Genomic DNA, 21,292 nt, shown 5'->3' on the forward strand with positions numbered 1-21,292 from the left:
AAAAAGCAACCGAGGCTTTATTTGGGATTGAATATGAGTCAAACCTTCGTGTGAAAGCATAATTACGACGAAAGAGGCACTTTTAAGATTTACCGTAGTTTCGGTTTTGGGCACGTTAATTTTGAACGGAGTGCATGGGGCAAGACATGCTAGCATCAAAATCGCTATTTTTAGAACACTAAAAAGGCTCGACACAACATGAAACTTTGCTCGTAGCAGCACTAGGGTCTCTACTCATGAACAAGAGCATTGAGAACATTGTTTGTGTACACAGAGTTTATGAAAAAGAAGTTTTTTGAACTACTCACGTTTGCTGCTGCACCTCCTGCGCGTTGCCGTCATGGCAGGCAAAAAGTGTCGAGGCAGGAGAGTAATGGTGAACCGCTCCTCAAGCGTGCCTGTCAGGTCGCACTCGGGGATCGACACTTTTTGTCTGGCATGGCGGCGACGCGCAGGAGCGCAGCAGCTAACGTGAGTAGTTCAAAAACCTTCTTTTTCTTAAACTCTGTGTACACAAACAATGTTCTCAATGCTCTTGTTCATGAGTAGAGACCCTAGTGATGCTACGAGCAAAGTTTCATGTTGTGTCGAGCCTTCTTAGTGTTCTAAAAATAGTGATTTTGATGCTAGCATGTCTTGCCCCATGCACTTCCGTTCAAAATTAACGTGCCCAAAACCGAAACTACGGTAAATCTTAAAAGTGCCTCTTTCGTCGTTATTATGCTTTCACACGAAGGTTTGTCTCATATTCAATCCCAAATAAAGCCTCGGTTGCTTTTTGGCGAGAGTTTCGCTTTAAAAGACATGTAACATGTTTTTGTTGCTAGGATAAGCAGCTGTGACTTGTATTGAGCATTGTGGAAAATTTAACTGGAGTGTAACATGGAAATTCTGCCCACAGCTTTGTCTCAGACTGTTGAAAAGACTTTGCCCTGTTTGTGTTTATAGATTTGATCATCTGTATTATTTAATTTGATTCATATTGCTGTTTATTAGGACATAGAGACATGAAATCAGTTCATTTAATCCAATTGAAATGTTTATATCTGTAGAGGGATGAACACTGGTCTACTTGACTGTCTTTCACAAGCAGAATAAATTGTTTTATTTTATTTTTTGTCTCTGTAAATGACTTTTCAAGATTTAAATAGATAGGGGAAAAAACCTCCTTTATTTAGTTCTAGTTAACAGCCTGTAACAAATCGTAAAAACTGTCAGTGGTGGTGACTCGCCCTTGCTGGTGTTGCTCCTCATTGTTTTCATCGTCAATCACGTCGTAAACATGAGTCTGTGAAGGGTAGGTGTTGTATCAGAATATATCAGCTTGACAACAAAACCAAAAAGCAAAGATTTTAACAGATATTCCTTGCACAATTATTGTGTTTTTAACTTCTCGTCTTACCATTCCAATACTCAATTGGTCATTTCCTGCAGCAGAAGTCAGGAAAACATAAGTCAGTCAGGTCTTCATTACAACTCTCAAAACTTTCGTATACAAGAAGAATAAAGAGTTACATTTGTAAGCTTCTGTAAAACACGCATATGTTAGATTTGTACTTTTTCACAGACATCTTATCAATATTTCCACAGTACGTGGACATATTTTACATCAATATGAGCTGACTTTCATGTCAGGAGGAGGAGGAGGTGGTGGTGGCGTGACATTTTATTGATTACTGTTGATTGGCAATGACTCCTCAGGCGACGTTTCAACATTTGTAAATGCAAAACCTGCAAAACAGGAGATTTTTCAAAAGATGGTGGGAAAGTTTACAGTTGAAATCCGGGTGTTTTGAAAGCGTCAATTTATAGCACTGTTTGTGGCAACAGATGCAGGTAAGCGAAAGCAACATCTTCTCCTACCCCTAACCAAGTGGTTTTGTGCCTCAGCCTAACCGGACCACATGCACAGCAACGTAAAACTGACAGTTGCTCAAACACAAAACATAAAGTTGGAACATATAAAACGTAAAGTGTCCCCATATCCATGGTTTGCAGAAAGGCACATTGCCAACATTAAGTCCAGACCTGTATTGAGCATTGTGGAAAATTTGACAGGAGTGTAACTTGGAAATTCTGCCCACAGCTTTGTCTCAGACTGTTGAAAAGACTTTGCCCTGTTTTTGTTTATAGATTTGATCATCTGTATTATTTAATTTCATTCATATTGCATTTTATTAAGGACACAGAGACATGAAATCAGTATCTGTAGAGGGATCAACACTGGTCTACTTTACCGTCTTTTACAAGCAGATACATCTTTATTTATTTATTTATTTATTTTACTGTAAATAACTTATCAAGATTTAAATCGATAGGGGAAAAAAACTCCTTCATTTACTTCTAGTTAATAGCCTGTAATAAATCGTAGAAACTGTCAGTGGTGGTGACTCGCCCTTGCTGGTGTTGCTCCTCATTGTTTTCATCGTCAATCACGTCGTAAACATGAGTCTGTGAAGGGGAGGTGTTGTATGAGGATATATCAGCTTGACAACAAAACCAAAAAGCAAAGATTTTAACAGATATTCCTTGCACAATTATTGTGTTTTTAACTTCTCATCTTACCATTCCAATACTCGATTGGTCATTTCCTGCAGCAAAAAGTCAGGAAAACATAAGTCAGTCAGGTATGATCACATCTTCATTACAACTCTCAAAACTTTCTTATACAAGAAGAATAAAAAGTTGCATTTGTAAGCTTCTGCAAACCACGCATATGTTAGATTTGTACTTTTTTACAGACATCATATCAATATTTCCACAGTACATGGACATATTTTACATCAATATGAGCTGACTTTCATGTCAGGAGGAGGAGGAGGAGGTGGTGGTGGCGTGACATGTCATTGATTACTGTTGATTGGCAATGACTCCTCAGGCGACGTTTCAACATTTGTAAATGCGAAACCACTGGATATTTTGACTTGAGTAGTCATTTTCTATCCATGTTTGTGGCCACAAATGAGGAGATTTTTCACAAGAAGGTGAAACAATTTGCAGTTGAAATCGAGATATTATTCGAGATAAGTCAATTTAGTTTGTGGCGACAGAAGCAGGTATGCTAAAACAAGATCTTCTCCTACCCCTAATCAAGTGGTTTCGTGCCTCAACCTAACCGGACCACAAGCACAGCAACGTAAAATTGGAACATGTGAAACGTAAAGTGTTGCCATATCCGTGGTTTGCAGAAACGCACATTGCCAACATTAAGTCCAGATTCCGTACCTGCATCCTTGTTGTGTTTTCTCTTCATGTACACCCAGAGTCCTCCTGCAGTGATGCATATCAGGAGCCCCAGTGGAAGGGCTAACCACGCAGGTGTTTGCAGAGCTGTAGACATTTAAACAATTGTCATTCTTAATCAGAAACAAGTGTGTTTATGTTCGGGTTTTATTCCGGAGAAAAGGCAACAATAGCATGATGCATACTTACGGTTGACGGTGTGCCTCTTCTTTGATGCCACCACAGCGCCCTCTCTACGCACCGTGCAGGTCAATTCATCTGATGCCGTTGACAAAACTGGGACGAATATCCTTTTTATGAGAGTGTTATTCTCACGCAGTAACCCACTCTGCCAGCTGGCTTGGCCACCTTCGGACCAAGTTAAATTGAAGTCTTTTTCGCATTCTTTTGAGCAGGTGAGCACACATGTCAAAGTGAGGTTATCTCCTCCTGGACCACGCTCTGAAGTGACTGCAGGGACAAACATGAGAGGAGAAGTTTTACTTGCAATGGTGCAAAGATTAGGGCACGTTTTATGGTCTGTCTTTGGCACACTCTTTCATACTCACCATCGAGGGTATGCAGCCATATTCTGTTCAACACTTTACGCCGTTCAGCGGACTCTGAACACCGGTATTCCCCAGCGTGCAGAGCGCTAACTTTGCTGATGACCAGCGATGAGTCTCTATTCACATGACATCGGCCCTTACAGGGTGAGATATCATCCGTCAGCGGCCTTTCCCCCACAGCCCACGTCACACTGCCACCCATCCTGAGAGAGGAAGTGCTGCTACAAGAGAGTGACACTGACTCACTCACTGCAGTGAACACTTCCTCTATACCATCTAGGGGTAAAGAGACCATACGTTACACTTTGTACACCTTAAATCACATCTTTCATCTGGGGCGAGGTTGAGTTCGGTACCTTTGACGGTTGTTGTGTAGCTGACGGTGGCCTTGAGCGTGTCATTCTGAAACAGCTGACATTTCCATTTTCTGTGATGGTCTGTCTGTTTTTTAGTGATTGTCAGTTTAGAGAAGCAATCAGTGTGAGTTTGAGGGTGAAATCTCCCTCCTTTTAATGGTGTACCATCTTCAGTAGTCCACTTGATATGTACTCCCTTGGTGTTACAAGGCCCAAGTCCTACATATGTACTGAGGAAACACTCAAGCTCGATGTCGTTTTCTGCAGTCGAGCTCTCAATAACTGGTGAATGAGAAGAAAAATCAAATCATCTGATACTGTCGTCACCTTATTTAAGATATGAATTGAAGTACCGGGAGTACTCACCTTTAAGAATCCGAAGCGAAACACTGGAATTGAGTGCTCCGTTGTCACAAGAGTAAAGTCGTGCGTCATTGAGCAGCAGCTGACGGATCTCCAGAGAGCAGTCCTTCAGGAGACGAAGCCGAAGGGCGTTTGGAGCTGTCACCCGTCCGGCCCTCACCACCTGAGGATCTGATTCAACCACTCCAGAGACGCTCCAGTTAATAGAGGAGCAGGATTGAATAGAGGGTATGCCACATGGCAAAGTAACACGACCTCCTAATGTAGAAAACATTGAATGATCTGTCGGAGGAGATAAAGAAGAATGACGTTTTTGACAGTGAGGGAAGTTGGCCTGGACCTTCCATCATGGACTGAATCTATTTGTAACCACAGCCGATGTGCATGTATTATTAAAGTTAAAGCTCCAGAGTTTGATGAATATGTTTGTGCTGTCTAAAAGCAACCAACATTTGCTGGTGCCAGTTTCTTCAATGTGAAGATTTGCTGTTACATGATAGTAAATAAGTATCTGGGTTTTGGAAGTGGTAATGTGCAATTTTAACAAGTTATTGTGAGTAAACAACTAATTGGTTGATATTGAAAATAATCAACAGATTAACACATATTCATTGGTTGCAGCTCTATTTTAATTGTGACCATTTCAAATAGTTTACACAACCCCATGTAGTACATCAACACAGAGAAGATAATACTTATTAAAACACATCCTGAATCAACTGTACAACAGATTAACATTTAAAAAAATTCTGTTTTTCCATAATTACCAGATGGCTGAAGCTGGGCTGCTGCGTGTGTCAAAGAAAGAAGAAAAAGCCTCAACAGTGAAAATGAAGCCATCCTCCTCTCAGTTTTCCTTGCTTATTGCTAAATCCTCTGACAGCAGAAGCTTATTTCAAAACAGATTTTTTCAGGAAGTGAACTCACAGTTTTCTTTAAGACCGGCCCATGAGAGGAACTCATATTCATCTTCCTTCTGCTTCATGTAACATTTTGTCTGTCTGTCACATGTGTGAATAATAAAACCATATAGTAATAACTGCTATCACCATTATCTATCAGTGAGGTGCCTATAGATGTTGTAAATACAAAATCTTCTACAAGATGTGCCTCTGACCCAGTGATGAGGAGGAGGAGGCCTGCTGAACATTTTCCACAGGAGGGAAGGTATTTAAACGTTCGACAGCATGTTCAGCAGTTATCCTCCGGGTGGTGCTGCCAGACTCTATCACACACATTGCTTGCCCTTGTACAGCTCCTGGTTTAAAGTAAGCTGCAGTTTCACAGTGAGCTGCATATTCCCCGCGTTTTGATTTGTATGCAGCTCCACCTGAACAGCGTTCATTCCTTCAAGCTTTCTATTTGACGGCTCCTCAGTGTCATTTTTGCATTTTGGAGAAGTCATCTTCAGCTGGTGATGTTGATGTCTTGCCTCTGTTTCAACGTGTGTTTTAGTCATGATCACATACATTTTAATCAGTATATCCAACATTAGAGGCAATTAGACGGAAGCATTGATGAGTAACACACATGTGAAGGATCTGGATTTACTTCAGCAGCAAAACTGAATTTTTTTACACAACAGCTCGAGGTTTAAATAGGCAGCACACCCTCTAGTTCAGGGATTAGGCACCGCTCTTGGTCGTGCTGTAACTGTGTAGGACTTGACCTTGAGCACAACGCTAGCAACTCCCCTCAGGTCGGGCAGAGAGGCCTCCCGCTCAGGAGGGACGAACTGGAAATCTCTCAGCAAGTAGCCCGTGAACAGAAAGAGCTCCATTCTGGCAACGGACTCCCCCAGGCAGAGACGGGCCCCCCCTCCGAAAGGAATCAGGGCACGTGTGGAGCCTCCTCCTCCCTCCAGAAAGCGTTCTGAAAGGCAGAGAGAGAGAGAGAGGAGTTATTCTATTTGAGAAGTGCTGAGCCGAGCTAAAGGAATGCTCTCCACGTCACGGTGAGAGAGCAGTACCTGGTTTGAAGCTGTACGGGTCGGGCCACACTGCAGGATCATGGTGAGCTCCGAACAGATTGGGAATGATGACCGTGTTCTTCGGGATGAAATAACCAGCAATACTAAACATGTGACAATGTAAAGTTAGAAGAGTGTATACAGCAAGCGATACAGTTTGGAGAAAGCAGAACTAGAAAAAAATACTTCCTTACAACTGGTGTTTGTGTTCACCTGCTCGCTGACAGACTGGATCCCAACATACAGTGTTGGCATGATTGCTTTTGAAGAGAGCTCATTCAATATCTTTCAAGCAAGTCTTGCTTTATGACTATGTTCAATGTGGGTATTTGCATCAAAGCGAAGAATATCATAACTAAGATATTGTAGAAATATGAGGCTGTGGCAGTTTAACAATATTCACAATTCTTTTGGCGTTGTCCTTGCATGTTGCCGTTCAGCTGACCTGCTGTCTCTGATGGCTCTGTGGGGCACCGCCAGCGGGGCGACTGGCCTCAGTCTGAGCACCTCGTGGACGAGAGCGCACAACACAGGAAGTCTGTGTCTGTCACTGTACTTGGGGTATCGTCCCTCCAGCACTGCACACATCTCCTCATACACCTTGGTCTGCACCTGAAGATTAAAGTAGAGAGGAGAGACACTCTGAGATAGACTTCAGGGTGTTTGAATGTGGTGTTGTATGTAAAAAAAAAAAAGAAAAAAAGGTGCCTCTGCCCTGCCTCTGGTCTGTGCAGGAGGAAGGCCACAGTCCAGCTGAGCCAGGCTGCTGTGGTCTCCGTTCCCCCGATGAGGAGGTCCACGGTGGCCATGTGAACATGTACATCTGTGAGGAGCTGGAGACACGAAGACAGATGTAGTAGTAGATTTATCAGTTTATTTCTTGACGTTTTAGAAAAAACATCTGTTGAAATAAAGAGGTGGATGCTTCCGATACAATACAAACAGATCCTCCTCAGAACTGACTGTTCTATGCACTCACCACTCCCTGCTCCGTGTCGTGTTGTTTTTCAAGGCCCTGGAGGAGGGATCCTGTGATGGCATCCTCATTTTTTCTCTCTTGTGACTTCACAGAAAACAAAAATAACAGCTGATAAAAACGAACGCAGACTTTAGAGGGTAACACGTCTCAGTTGTTATCCTGGCTGCTATGATAACAATTATAATCTGCATTTGTAGAGCACTTTTCAAAATGCAGGCTACAAAGTCAAAATAAGTAAAAGTAAAATAAGGTCAGGTTTTGAAAGAAAAAAAGGAAATAAAAGATTGGATTCCAGACAATTAGACAAAATCGATTGCATACACGTGTTATCTAATCACCAAGGCACACAAAGCAATCCCTCATATTTTTAAACCTGTCATTAGCCCGATAAGACCTCTCTGGTGGTTGTTTTTCAAAATAGTTCAAATATTTTTTTTTTCATTTTTGCCCCTTTCATAATTTTTTCTTACCAACCTTGTAATTGTTGAGATGTTTTCTTATAATTTCATCTCTCCTGGCCACCTCTTTCAGGAGACGGGAAAACACAGGATTGGGTAATTTCTTTGAGAGAACAAATTACATAATGTGTTACATCGCAGTCAGAAGATGTTTGCAAGTCTTTCCTGTGATCTACAGCCAGGATAATGCATATTTACTGACTCTGAGCACTGGGAAGGAGTCCAAGACAGAAATCCAGGAGGAGCCCCACAGAGCCACAATCTCATTCAGACAGCTGTGAAGCTGCTGCAGCTCCAAAGAACTCTTATCATACTAGGAAACACAGGGATGTATATTTGAACACAACCTTCAAGTGAAAAACACTGTTTAGTAACAGAGCAGCACATTATGAATAGATCCATCTAATGCAGAGGACACAATAAACAGCCAACCAAACACAGGCCTGCCACATCCACAACTGTTCACTGATGAGAAACAGATTTTGTGATACTCGGAGGGACAAACGATGAGAGGACTCACTTCTTTTCCGAACGCCAAAGTGGTGATGACATTACTGGCTGCCACTGTGAAATCCTCAGAGAGATCTACAGCGCTGCCTTTATACTCCATCAAAACCTAAACACCCAACAAACATTGCCTTTTGGAAACTCCCCAACATTTTGCTTTGGTATTTTGTTGTTTAGATGAGTCACAATTTGTTACTCTTGTGTGTTTCGTACCTTCCTCAGATGCAGGGCCTGTCTCTCGATCACATCATGCAGCGACTGCTGGCAGCAGCGCTGCAGAGCGCTGTGGACGAGACGACGATGAGCCCTCCACTCCTCGTTGTAGTCTCCCAGAGAGATGGTGTGCCCTCCTCCAGACACAATGTCCGCTGATACAAGACATGAGAGGTCATAAGGACAAACAATAGTACAATAATCATGCATACTATCAGAGAAAAAATAAATGTGAGTTGTCTACCTGTGTATGAAACTGGTCTCCCAGCAAAGTCTGACCATTTTTTCACCAGTGCTTCTCTGATGACGTCACTGCTGTTGAGTACAACCATCGCTAAAAAAAAGAAGGGACTTTGGTGTGGTGGCCATCTGAAGACAACTACCAACCAATACTGTTCTTAATTGGAGAATATGAAATAATAGAATTATGCATGATTACTTGTGTTTCCACATTTGAGGCGGTAGATGTGTCCGTACCGCTGCGCCAGACTGGTCAGGTGAATTGGCAGGTGATCGTGTGTCAGCTCCATCATATTGCCTATGGGGGGGAAGCTGGGAGGACCGGGGAGGGAAGGAGAGGAGGAGCCGGGAAGGAACTGATGGAGACACTGCAGCAGTCCAGAATCAGCTAGTGGGGTGAAGGAGTAAAGAAAGACAAAAGTGAAACAGGGACGATTACAAATCATTAAAAAAGATCATAAAAATGATTGTACAACCGGTGTGATCGGAAACAAACATAGAATCAACAAAATAGACGACAACAACCTGAAGACTTACTTCCCTTGTGGTCTCCATTTACAGATGTTCCTCTCTGACCAGAACTGCAAATCAGTAAAATCAACAGCAGCAAAACCAGGAACACAGCTACAACACTGATCGCTGATATTTCTATCGCCATTCTGCCTCCTCTCGCTGGCGTCCAACTTCAGAAAGCTGGTCAGCACGCCGCTGGCCACATTTATACCGCTAGTCCTGTCAGCAGCCTCTCAGCCTGTTGGTGCTTTGACTAAAATCAAGGACGTCTAAAGTGTCTATTTAGGGTCATTGTATCTGATAATAAGATGAATGCAACACGTAACAAGAGTCAGCCTGATAAACATTGTCAGGACTCGCTGAAGGGCATAACAACATGTCACAGTTGACATTACAGTCACTCACTCCGGAGATTGTTTACCTTGTAGAGCAGGAAATGAAGAAACTGTTTTCCCATTGATGGATTTGGGTGTTTTAATTCATGTGTACAAAACAAACAAATGCAAAAATGACACTTCAGACCCACATCAGCCACATTTATTCCAATGGAGTGAGACAGTGCATATTTAATTACAGTAGTAGTGGGGTGGCATACCATGGTGGTGCACAGGAAGGTATATGCGTCAAAACATAAACTGTGTTGAAATGGACAGGTCAGGCAGAACATTATACAAAACAATGATGCAATAAAACATTACTCCACTCCTTTGGTATATTTCCAGAAAACAAAACATGTATAAAATCTTGCACATTAAATCAAATGCACTGATAGCAGTGATTACGGCTATCAAAACCACTGTATAGTGACATGCAGCAACTGTGAGATCCACCGTCTGCTGTGATTCTCTGTCAGATGTAAGGTTTTCAGGTTGGAGAACCCGTGAAGACTGATGCATATTTAACCATGAGTTGCAGGAGAGAACCTGGATGGTCTGAACTTCATCTCAGTGAAGGGAATGGAGGCGTCTTTTCCTTTCCAGTCTATCCAGACTATTCCCTGTATCACAACAGACACAGAAAGTGAATTTTATTTGGTCAGTGCATTGTATCATACAAGATGATTTGTGTTTAAAGTTCATTAGTGAGAATTGTACCTGATTATTACTGTTGATGCCATAAAGACCATTGAGGTTGGTCTTGTAGCAGTTCTTGTACCACCAGCCTCCCATGTAGGCTCGGGCACAGTGGATCCCCAGAGGGTCAGGGTCCTTGTCCTTGGCTGAGAATGGACGCCCATTATGGTACCTCATAGAGTCACCTGACAGAGAAATACAGTGACATTAAGGTATGAATTGTCATGTTTTACTGTATAATACAGTCAGTGTGTGATGTGTTGATTTTTTTTTTTTTTTAAGTGGGATGGTTAGGGTTAGGCTCAAGGGGTGTATGTTCAGCAGCATCTGTGCGGATCACAGAAATGTTACAGGAATATAACAGGAGTGTTTCAGGCAGCAGTTTTCCTGTTTTATTTTTTTGTTATATCCTCTCCCTTCCTGTTTTTGTCTCTTTACTTTCCAGCCCCTCCTCTGTGTACAGCGGCGTTTCATCCTGGTTTTTACTGTTACTTTTAGTCTTTTGAATTTTTCCAGCCTGTTTTGTCAGTGTTGTTGCCGGTCCTTTTACTTGCCTGTATTGACTTTTTGATTTTTTGTTTCTTAACCTGATGATTGTGTCTGCATCTGCAACTTCATAACACTCATCACTTTGATTGTGAAGTTGACACTTCTGTATAGAGTATATAGGCTACAGCAGTACAGAATTTAGTATCTTTAGTGTGTAATTTAGAGCAGGCGTGTCCAACGTGTGGCCCATGACCCAAATTTGACCAAATTTGTAATGTATATGCTCAGGAAAATTCAACGTTTATACAGTTTTACCTGCAGTTCCAGTGTAACCAGACACTGTGAGAGTGTAGTGACTCTCCAATGAGTCAATGGAGAAGTTGGCGTAGTGGGCGTAAGCAGTTTCATTTCCAGCTTGCATATCCACTCTCAGACTCACAGGGCCAACGCTGGTCAGGTTGTGGAGAAGCTCATTTCCTAAAAGTGGCAGAAAGGAAGAGTGAGTGGTTTAGGCTGATTCGTTCAAAAAACATTTTGTTGCATGTGTGATAAGAGGAAGTTGCTTCAACCGTACCGAGCCAGAACTCCTCGCTGAGGTTTCCAAAGCCAGTGCTGTATTCACTCCAGGTTCTGTGGAAATCTGTCTTTCCATTCATCCTCCTCTGGAACACCTAAAAACAAACATCAGATTGTCATTTATGATCTAACTACCATTTCTTCAGTCCAAAGTTTGGTTGAGATAACTTGTCTCACCGTCCAGCCGCCGCCATCGGTCTCCATGTCACAGTAGACTCTGACTGCTCGTCCCTCTTTTCCTTGCGGGTAGATGTCCACCTCGCCTGACTGCAGAGCTCCATTCAGCAGCTCCTGAGAGCACTCAGTAGGGAAGGGGAAGCGCACTTTGCCTGAGGGATGTAAAGAAGTAATTACTTAATTACATCAAAGCATTGATAGAGGAGATAAATCTGCAGGGATTGCATCATTCATTTAATACCTGTGATGAATTCTGTGGTGATAACAGATGTGTAGTGTCCATCTCTCTCGCCTTGTACCAGAACAATATAACGTGACATTGGGAACAGGTCTGTCAGCTTATACTCTGAGACGGAGCCATCCAGGATCACCTCCTAATGTGAACACAGCAATGCACGGAAAGTTGATCTCTGATGAAGAAGCGCTCTTTCTTGATACTGTATGTGCTAATAATGAGAGAATATCATCACCTTTGTCTCCTCTCCTGCCACCTGGTAGATCAGTCTGTAGCTGTGATAAACAACAGTTGAAGATCTCCATGCTATCACTGCAGTGCGAGCACCCACCTCGCCGGCTTTAACAACTAAGGGGTACAAAAATTCACGAGAATTTAGTTCACACCACCCTGTAGACTTGAGCACGCAAACAAACCTAATCTCCCTTTCTTATCTGCCTCTCTACTCACCATTAGCGGTGGTAAATGTAGTTGAGATGGCCATACTCTGGAGACTGTCCTTCTGACTCAGCACTTTGACAGTGTACAAGGTGCCTCTCTGCAGGCCTCTCAGCTGGTGCTCCACTGAGTTCCCAGACAGCATCACTGTCACTGTCACATTAGGAGCTGTGAAGGAGAGTTAACAACCCTTAGTTCAGTCATTAGCGCTTTGTCATTAACCGTTTGGTAACATCGCTGCACTCACTCTTTGAGGACTCATAGCTGATGATGAAGCGGTCAACTTTCCCCAGACTGGGAGTCCATTGCAGTACAGCTCTGGTATCTGTCACATTGACAACTTGCAGGTGTGTTGGTGGGGCGGGCACTGCAGTCAAGAGACAAAACATAGTATGTTTGTTGCTGTTTTCAAATGTAAAGACAAAAAAAGTAGCTGTATACAAAAATGAAGCTTCTCTGACTGTGTACCCGTGGTGATAAGGGATGTGAGGGCGTCGCTCTGGGCTCTGCCCTGTGTAGCAGTCACGCTGATGATATAGGAGGATCCAGCAGACAACTTGGACAGAACCACATAAGATTGCTGCCAGTCGACAGTCACAAAGCGGTTCTCCCCTAGAAGGATGACACATCACAAATATCAAACTGGAACAAGGAGCAATTCTGAATACAAAATCCACAATGACTGATGCTAATTTTCAGGGTCATACATTGATTTTTGGTGCTCTCTATAAAATGTTTTATCCTTTAACGACAAAAAACCCCATTATTTTCTGTCTATTTAAGGACCCCCTCACAAAAAGCCCAGTTTGCTCTGATTGGCTAGCTCTCACAGGCCTAAGCATGCACTGCCAACCATTTTTTTCCCACATCAGCTTGGCAAATTTAAAGCCTAGCTGCTTGTTTAAAGGCACCGTTTCTGAATACAGGCTGTGTGGACTTCATCAATGATTGAGCATTTTGATACATGAACCGTATTTATGAGCACCTAGACTTGCTTTATAATTAGCAAAGACATTGTATCTCACTTTTATAATATGGGACCTTAAAGCAAGGAAACTATGACCTGCCCTGACCTGTGACAATGTTGGTGTACATGACCCTGAAGCCAGAGAAGGTTGTCTTTGGTTTGGACCAGGAAACGGTGAGAGAAGACTCTGTTACATTGCTGAAAACCATCTCCGTGGCTGGCTCGGGACCTGGTGAGACAAAACAAGGACGTTTTTTTTATTCAGAAACACGAACTGTTCTGATCATTTCCATGGTAGAAGTGGAGATATTATGCAGAAATTACAGCTTTGATTACCTGTAACTGCCGTCACTCTGTGAATCTTCGATCTTCTGTCAGCTGCAGAGCCATATACATGCAGGACGTAGCCAGTGTTTGCCTTAAGGTTACTGAACTCCACAGAACGTACACTGCCAGGGACCACCATGGAGATCCTCTTGGTTTCAGCTTTGCTTTTAGATCCAGCTTTACCGGCGGCAGCAGTTGTGTTGGTGCTCTTACTCTGTACCTGGACTTCAGTTACATTCTTTGCTGTGGAAGTCTTGTCTCCTTCTAGGGCTTCCTCTTCAAACTCCTCATGGTCGTCATCGTCACCCTCTGCCTTCAGCTCTCTTCTGATCACGGTGAAGTTCTTGAACATCCCTTGTGGTGATGACCATGTGACAGTGAAGCTGTAGGAGGAGATGTTCACAACCTTTACAGAACCTAATCCTGATCCTCCCATCTTCTTTGCACTAACAGAGCCATGGGTAGTTGTTTTGTCCTGCAGAACTCGAGCCTCACCTGAAGTTCCTGCAAAAGTTGTGTTCACTAAATACTGACTCTTCTGTATAACTTTCTCTCTTCCAGTGTTGCCAGCTTCAGTGACTCTGTTGCCAACAGATTGTACGGTTGTAGTCTCTGCTTTGACCTTCTTGATTCTCTTGTGTCCAGATGATTGAGTACCATTCTTCTCAGCCAGGGTGGACTGCTCCAAGCTCTCCTTCCCTGCTCTGGTTTTGTTTGTTCCCATGACCTTGGTCAGAACAGTCACAATCTTAGCCGTGCCATTCTTTACGTTACTCTGGGTTACATTGGTGTGAGGTTGATCTTTAAGATGGTCAGATTTAGGATATGTTTTACCGGCAGTTCCTTCCTTCACCAACTTGAGGTCAGTTTTTTGGACGCCCTTTTTAGAGGTCAGGACCGTTGTTTTTCCTTTGCGTGCCTCTACCTGCTTTCTTCCATCGTTTTTCAATAGAACCTGAGCAACAGTTGGGCGACTGGTCTTTGTGGCAATTGAAGAGTCTTTAGTAGTTGTTTTTTTAACAGAAGCTTCTTGTTTTGACTGAGTTTTAACAAGACCGGCTTTAGCATTGGCGGCCACTTTGGAATTAGTGTCTGCCTCTTTGGCTTCAGACCCCTTCTTTTGCTCCTTCTTCTGGAAGAGTGTGTGCACTGCTTTGGTGGTTTTCTCCTGCATGATTTCCTTGTCTTTGTTCACCTGCAGTGTCACTGTTTCAACTGTTAACTTGACCTTTCCTTTGGCAGCTTCTGAAATGGCAGAGCAGAGGTTACAACTAGTCAACCAAAAACTTACTTTTTACCACTTTAAAATGTGTCTGTAATGCACTGGTGGACTCATGGGGTTTGATCACCCCTACTGGCACCCCGAAGTTCAGCAGTCAAAAGTGCCATCTCGCTTGCCCTTCTAGTGAAGAAAACGTGACAAAGTACCCAATAGTTGCCTTCTACTTCTGTCTTCACACTAGAGATATCACAGCTTTCTGCACACTGGTGCCCACCCCGCATACATATCCTTTTCTTATTATTGCCCCTGCCCCTCAAACAACCCGAGTCCATCACTGCTCTAATGATACAACATTCTTTTAACAGTGTAGACTCTCACTTACTCTTATGACACTCAGCTCCTTGTGCACATTTACTGCAGTCTGGACCCAAGAATCCCTGTTGGCAGACACATTTCCCCTTCTGACATTCCCCGTTGCCACTACATTCATTTGGACAGCTTGCAGAACATGGACCTGGGCAGCAACAAAAATAACCAACATGATTAAATCCTCATCTCTAATGAGTGGTGTCAAATGTAATAATCTGGTGAGCACGACGGAATCATACATTTGTCCTTTAGAGAGGTCATCTCTCTCTCCAGTCGGGCCACACGTTCTTTCAGCGCCGTCATCTCAGACTCACATCCCCCTGCGCAGCCACCGGGCAACAAGCTGATCTTGTGCGTCATCACCAGAGGAGCGCCAGGCTTCAGCTTCAGCTCCTGCTCCTTAGTGTTGCTCGAGTCGCAGCCGTCGCTGATGACCACCTTGATTGGTTGTGTGGGGGCGGACTTATCTTTGCTAATGGTGGTCTGATTGCCCTTGGAGTTCTTCACATCAGCAGTGGAGGGAGATTTAGCTACAACAGTCTGATTGACAGAGGCCGTGGGCCTGTTTTTGGTGGTTTTAGTGCCACTGGCAGGGGCAGACTTTAAGGATGTTGTCTGAACATTTTGAACTGCGGGCTTGTCTTTGGGTCTGGTTGAAGGAGATTTAATTGAGACTGTCTGATTGGCTGAAGGTTGGAGTTTGTCTTTGAGGATTTTAGCACCACTTGCTGAAGCAGACTTTGTGGATACTGACTGAACATTTGGAGTTCCTGTAAGGGCAGGCTTTTCTTTGGTCGAAGGGGATCTAGCTGAAACAGTTTGATTGGATGAGGCTGTGTGCTTGTCTTTGTTGGTGATAGTGCCACTGGCTGCTGCAGCATTGGTTTGAATTACTGCTGGGGCGTGCTTGTTTTTGGCTGTTGCTGGAGTGGATAAAACCGTCTGATTGACTGTGTTTGGCTTTAGGGTTGGGCGAGCGGTCTGTTTGGCAAGAGCAACAGTGGTTTTTGGTTTTGACAGGGTGAAAACGGCATTGGGTTTGGTCATGTCGCTTCCTGCCGAGTCTCTCCTCTCATTGGTCGGGGATTGAAAGGAGGGAAATGGGGTGAGAAGGAGGAGAAGTCCTAGAGTAAACAGCATTTTGAGCCAGGAGCAGTAGCCAGTGATGGGATTGCCTTTGGTGGATCTGTATGTATGTTACTGTACAAATTATGAACTCCTTCCTCTATATTTCTCTGACCACTTGCAAAGAGGATTGTGCCAGGTCTCTCCTAGAAGTGAAAAAAATGAAAGAGCTGAGTTATGACTGAGTTTAGTGCATGAAATCTTATGCCAAGTCATTTTAGAACCGTTTTTTCTCTTTGCTGGGCATACATGCTCTTTTTCAGCCAGCTTCATATTCACAGAGTTCCCATTCACTCGTTAATGCTCCCTTGTAAAGCATACTGGCTAAAAAGAAGCTTCTCTTGAAGCAAATTCAGGTTTTGTGTCTTGCTCAAAAGTGACCTGACATAAACAGCTAAAGCAAGGGACCACATTACTCACTTTTTTTCTAAATTTGGGTGACCATTCAGTCGTAGCGTTTGTTTTGAAGCTACAGGTTCTCTAAACAGTATATGCTGTGATCTGATATTTGAGAAGATTCAGTGAATCATTCTCAGTTGATGGAAGCATGAGGGCATATCAAAACATTTTTAAGGTACCCCCTAGGTTTTTGCATCTTACAACAGATGCCTGTATCTTTTATGTAGCAATGTTTTGTGAACTTTCTTCGACCTATTTTACCTGAGAGCCAGGAAGAAAAAAAAATGGAAACAGATTAAGCATCAATTGTAGAAATAATATCCCTTCACCAACTGAACAAAAGGTTAATGGAAAATAACATTATAAAACTTTATTTTAATGAGCATAGTGGTATAAAAACAATTATATGTTGAAGAATGGCAGCAGTGTTCCAATCAGCCATAATAGTTTATTCAACGGCTTGCCAAACCCAGGTCTAATCTAAATTAGTTGATTTTGAACAGGAAGGAAGAAAGTGACCTGAGCGGGAAGAGAGTCTACTGCAGAGACCAGAGGTAACAGAGCGTCACTGTATAGAACTGTGGGACACTGTACGTCTTTCACTATACAGAAGGTTACATAATCCTCCGGCACCCACAGCTCATAAAACCGCTAAAAGAAATACATCCAGCCTTGGCTTTAAATCTGTAGAAAATCAAATAAACCATGGAGCATGTAAACACATTAAGATGCTTTGCTACACAGCAAGCCAATTTTCCAATGTTACACTGGGGTGAATAGATAAATTGACTAATTGGCTGCAGAACTAACTGATTCAATCACCACTTTTTACTTCTTTTGAGGTAAAATAAAGTTTGTGAAAACACGAATTGCCATGCTGGGATAGGAGGAAACTTAATTAAAGCTTAGACAAGGTATGCTATAGTAGGTATAACCAGGCTGCAATATGTGTACAAACAAACAAAAAAATACATATAATGATCAACTCTTGTTGCAGGGAGCAGTGTCACTGTCTAAGCTCTTATTAGTTATAAAAAGACATACATTATACAGCAATATGACCTTTTTCTCATAAATGTACTTATTCAAACTCCTGAGAATATGTTCAGCTTTGCACCATGAAGGCATTATGATATGAAGGAATATGAACAGACATCTAAGTGGAGTGTATTCATCCAGATGACTGCAGTTAACACTTTGATAGTTACATTATGAAAAATGAACTTACCTGAATAATGATTGAGTTCTTGGTTTTATCTCTGTCTTTGTGTCGCTCCCTCCATCTGAAAAGCTCACACGGACTTGCTGGATGTTATCTGGGTGGAAAGAGGTGAGAGAAAGGACCACCACTAGAAAGGAGGAGAGTGATAAAGTCTGCTCCTACTTAAGGACCCCCCCCACTTTTTCTCCACGCCTAGTGGTCCCACTCTCTCAACCACTATGGAAAATATTTGTATTGGACTTACAAAAAGAGTGGTATTTTTACACATATTTATGTATAGTATATGATAAGTATGACTGCTGTCTTATATTTTGTTTTCTTCCTTTTTGTTTTTGTTTTGTTTCGTGATGTTTCTATAAAAAATCTTTCTATAAAATTTGCAGGTTGGTTTAACAACTCAACCTATCCATGATAAACTCATTAAGTCAGTGATTTTTGGTAAGACTATGAAAGATATATTGACTTTTTGAGTGCAATCTAATATCTAACATGATGTGAAACAGCAGTTTAAAACAGGATGTGCATTTGACATTTTTTGTGTTCTTCATGTACTGTAACACAAAAATAGGCTGCATGATTCAGCTTTGCATGACTGACGGCAGTAATTTCAGCGTCTGCTGTATGTAACTGGACTTATACCAGACTTTGCTAACACCTAGACACAGCTCTGATTGAATAAAGCCCCCCGGTCTGAGAATCATGATTCAGCTGGAATACATAGCATAACACTGCAGGTATTCAGGGCTGACTCTGGGGGACAGGAACCTCTCACCATATGAATTGGCTGTTTGTTGGAAGTAATGAGATGTAACTACGTGGGAGTTATGTAAGTGACCAAATATCCACCAGATTTAAGGAATGCTCTGTGAAGGCTCTGAATCTCTGACCAAATGACCACCCACCATCCCACCTTTTGTAAACCACATGAAGACAAGTATATCAAGAGCTGAGAGCAAACAGGGCGTAAGTGACATTTTCCTAATTTTACATGAGAGCAAAAGCAAAATTCTGCATATCATTGGAGCTTTGTTTATAGAAAGATAATGTAAGATACATGGACATTAGTTAAGAGTGGGTTGAACTTGAAATGACATTTTATAAACTTTTTTTTAATTTGTAGGAGTAAGTGTGAGCTGTTCCTGAACTGCAACAAGTTGTGATTTCTGTACAGCTGCACCAATTAGTCAATTATTCAATTAGTTGTTCAGAGGAAAATCAATGACCATCTATTTTAATAATAGAGATAGCAAACATTCGCTGGTTCCAGCTTATGAAATGCCAGGATTTGCTGGTTTTCTTTGTCATTTATGATGGTAAATGATGAGTCTTTAGGGTTTTGGACTGTTGGTTGGACAAACAAAGCAATTTGCAAATGTCACAATGCTTTTGATTTTTTCACATTGACATTACAGGATTAAGTGAGTAATCCTGAAAATATTTGGCAGATAATCGGTGATGAAATTATCATTAGTTGCAGCCCTGGATTTCAGTTTATTCACCCAATAGGCCTACAAGCCATAGTTGATATATATTTATGTTAATCTTGAATGCGGTTCTATGATATTCTCAATGCACACCTCAACAACAGATGAGGAGAAAGCGTTAAAATGTAACATCCAACAAATAGCCTTTTTTTGTAACTGACTAAACCAGTTTCAACATCTATTATACGTGTGATGACCCTGCATACTGAGACAGATTTACTGCTGAAGCTGCAAGGATTTGATGGTCACTCATCCTGTGTGAGTCTAATTTGTAGGTGTATATCTATTTCAACATGTCTAATACAATAACCATAAACTTTTGCCATTAAATAATGTCGTTACAGAAGCACTTAAAACCATTTTGCATGACTGTGGTGAAACTCTGACCAATGCTGAAGAAACAGCTCTCTCATATTCTATTACGCTTACATACATTCATTCTATATATGTTCCCGTATGTGTATGTAAGAGCCCACACAATAAAAACATACATATACCTGAAGATATTTTAGTTGCAAATGCATTTAGCTAACATGTTTTTCTTGGCAAGTACAACATGTTCTGATACTGAAAGACAGCCAGTATACAGTTCATAACAGCTGTGTTGCAATGCATTACACAAAAAATAAGTAAATATTTTAGTTTTTATTCCAGGTCTGTACACCTCTTATTATGTCTGATTTACGCCTGGATTTATGTCAAAGCTGGGTCAGAGGTAGATTAATCAGTAGGTGGACATAACTGGAGGACAAAGATGGCAGAGAGAGACACGCTCGAGGCAGAAAGTGATGTACATCTGTCAACACCAAGGTCTCGGTCTCAAGACCAGTCTAAAGACCAACTTTTGAAGGTCCTGGCCTCACCTCTTCAATCGTTGTTCATTATTTTATCAAGACATTACTCATTTTACACATACATACATACATATATGACAATAAAACAGGTGAATTAAGATGAATCTTCTCCACGCCTTGGTTCTCTTTCAGTCTTAATACCATCTGGTCTTGGTTGTGACTTGGCCTCGGTTTAGGTGGACTTGACGACAACAAGCTTATAACTTGTCATAGAGGTAAAAGCACAAGTGTTGCTAACAATGACGGTGATGGCGAAATGGTGCCGTTGTTGTGTTCCTGTAAGCTATGATGACAATGAGCCAGCAAACATAATAGATCTTTGGAATCAATCTTATTATTGTTGTGGAATGTTTTTCTCCTCTAGTTCCATTCTGATATAACCCTGTACCCTGATCATAGCACTCTTATCTGACCTTGACTCATTTTGATGCAGGCTGTCTCGTTTGTCTGCTCATCCCATTTGTTTTGTAACCAACATTTTATAACTACCCCCTTGTTTCCTTTCGTTCCCTCTTATCAAGTTTTGTGTCAGTTTTTGTTCCTGATTGTACCCATTTATGTGCACCATTACCCGTGGGACCATTGCTGAACTAAACTCTGTTTTGTACCGATTTGCTCCCTGAGTGCTTATTGCTTTCAGAAACCTAACTCCATGAAGCAATCGATCGCATTATTTACATGTGCTATTTTCCTACTGTGAAATGTATCAGAAGTGTGCACCGTAAGAATGGCCTAACCTTACAACAGACTGAGGCACCTTTATATTGACATGAAAAACAAAGAGTAATTGTCACTGAAGCGTGGAGTTCTGGGTGGGTGGTCCCACTCCACCAGTGCCTCCATCTGCTGGCGGCCTCCAAGAACAGCTCTGCCTTCATTACACTCCTTTCTGCACCTTAGACCACCCTCAAACGGCTGACCTTGTGTTGGCCTTTGGAAAAATGGC

At 42.1% G+C, this 21,292-nt stretch overlaps 3 protein-coding genes across 5 annotated transcripts; all 3 read right to left on the minus strand.

Annotated features, from left to right (window-relative positions):
• Window positions 1–1,152: 1,152 nt before the first annotated feature.
• LOC115567845 (uncharacterized) lies at window positions 1,153–5,379 on the minus strand. 3 transcript variants are annotated; one of them, XM_030394697.1, is made up of 10 exons: window positions 5,278–5,379; window positions 4,514–4,792; window positions 4,148–4,429; window positions 3,792–4,067; window positions 3,433–3,693; window positions 3,226–3,330; window positions 2,566–2,591; window positions 2,396–2,451; window positions 1,403–1,428; window positions 1,153–1,288 (listed from the first exon to the last, which is right to left on the minus strand). In XM_030394697.1, the coding sequence occupies exons 1-9, from the start codon at window positions 5,348–5,350 to the stop codon at window positions 1,422–1,424; spliced, it is 1,365 nt and encodes a 454-aa protein (XP_030250557.1). In that variant the 5' UTR covers window positions 5,351–5,379; the 3' UTR covers window positions 1,153–1,288; window positions 1,403–1,421. The 3 variants fall into 3 exon arrangements, with proteins under 3 accessions (XP_030250557.1, XP_030250556.1, XP_030250555.1); XM_030394696.1 differs by having other exon boundaries at window positions 2,342–2,451; XM_030394695.1 differs by having other exon boundaries at window positions 1,153–2,451.
• Window positions 5,118–9,617, minus strand: cyp21a2 (cytochrome P450, family 21, subfamily A, polypeptide 2). The gene is made up of 12 exons (XM_030394694.1): window positions 9,414–9,617; window positions 9,076–9,264; window positions 8,881–8,970; window positions 8,637–8,791; window positions 8,437–8,532; window positions 8,119–8,229; window positions 7,933–8,019; window positions 7,459–7,542; window positions 7,199–7,312; window positions 6,925–7,091; window positions 6,480–6,583; window positions 5,118–6,382 (listed from the first exon to the last, which is right to left on the minus strand). The coding sequence occupies exons 1-12, from the start codon at window positions 9,532–9,534 to the stop codon at window positions 6,129–6,131; spliced, it is 1,572 nt and encodes a 523-aa protein (XP_030250554.1). The 5' UTR covers window positions 9,535–9,617; the 3' UTR covers window positions 5,118–6,128.
• Window positions 9,618–9,898: 281 nt separating this feature from the next.
• On the minus strand, window positions 9,899–18,169 carry tnxba (tenascin XBa). The gene is made up of 15 exons (XM_030394693.1): window positions 18,015–18,169; window positions 15,502–16,533; window positions 15,276–15,407; window positions 13,681–14,916; window positions 13,451–13,573; window positions 12,846–12,989; window positions 12,625–12,744; window positions 12,390–12,545; window positions 12,175–12,287; window positions 11,946–12,078; window positions 11,705–11,856; window positions 11,526–11,622; window positions 11,267–11,428; window positions 10,484–10,647; window positions 9,899–10,386 (listed from the first exon to the last, which is right to left on the minus strand). Exons 2-15 carry the CDS (start codon window positions 16,400–16,402, stop codon window positions 10,288–10,290), a joined length of 3,732 nt encoding a protein of 1,243 aa, XP_030250553.1. The 5' UTR covers window positions 16,403–16,533; window positions 18,015–18,169; the 3' UTR covers window positions 9,899–10,287.
• Between the last annotated feature and the right edge of the window lie 3,123 nt (window positions 18,170–21,292).

Source organism: Sparus aurata, chromosome 17 (assembly GCF_900880675.1).
Source record: "Sparus aurata chromosome 17, fSpaAur1.1, whole genome shotgun sequence".
Taxonomy (NCBI): domain Eukaryota; kingdom Metazoa; phylum Chordata; class Actinopteri; order Spariformes; family Sparidae; genus Sparus; species Sparus aurata.

Excerpts from the sequence above, each read along its gene's own strand:
- LOC115567845 (XM_030394696.1), bottom strand. The coding sequence starts at position 5,350 with ATGGCTTCATTTTCACTGTTGAGGCTTTTTCTTCTTTCTTTGACACAC. Across the intron at positions 4,430-4,513 it reads TTCGCTTCGGATTCTTAAAG|TTATTGAGAGCTCGACTGCA; the intron begins GTGAGTACTCCC and ends CTCATTCACCAG. Across the intron at positions 3,331-3,432 it reads GAAGAGGCACACCGTCAACC|CTCTGCAAACACCTGCGTGG; the intron begins GTAAGTATGCAT and ends AAATGTCTACAG.
- cyp21a2 (XM_030394694.1), bottom strand. The coding sequence starts at position 9,534 with ATGGCGATAGAAATATCAGCGATCAGTGTTGTAGCTGTGTTCCTGGTT. Across the intron at positions 7,092-7,198 it reads TCCTCCTGCACAGACCAGAG|GTGCAGACCAAGGTGTATGA; the intron begins GCAGGGCAGAGG and ends TTTAATCTTCAG. Across the intron at positions 6,584-6,924 it reads AGAGCCATCAGAGACAGCAG|TATTGCTGGTTATTTCATCC; the intron begins GTCAGCTGAACG and ends TCACATGTTTAG.
- tnxba (XM_030394693.1), bottom strand. The coding sequence starts at position 16,402 with ATGCTGTTTACTCTAGGACTTCTCCTCCTTCTCACCCCATTTCCCTCC. Across the intron at positions 12,079-12,174 it reads TGGCAGGAGAGGAGACAAAG|GAGGTGATCCTGGATGGCTC; the intron begins GTGATGATATTC and ends TGTTCACATTAG. Across the intron at positions 11,429-11,525 it reads CAGCGAGGAGTTCTGGCTCG|GAAATGAGCTTCTCCACAAC; the intron begins GTACGGTTGAAG and ends TGCCACTTTTAG.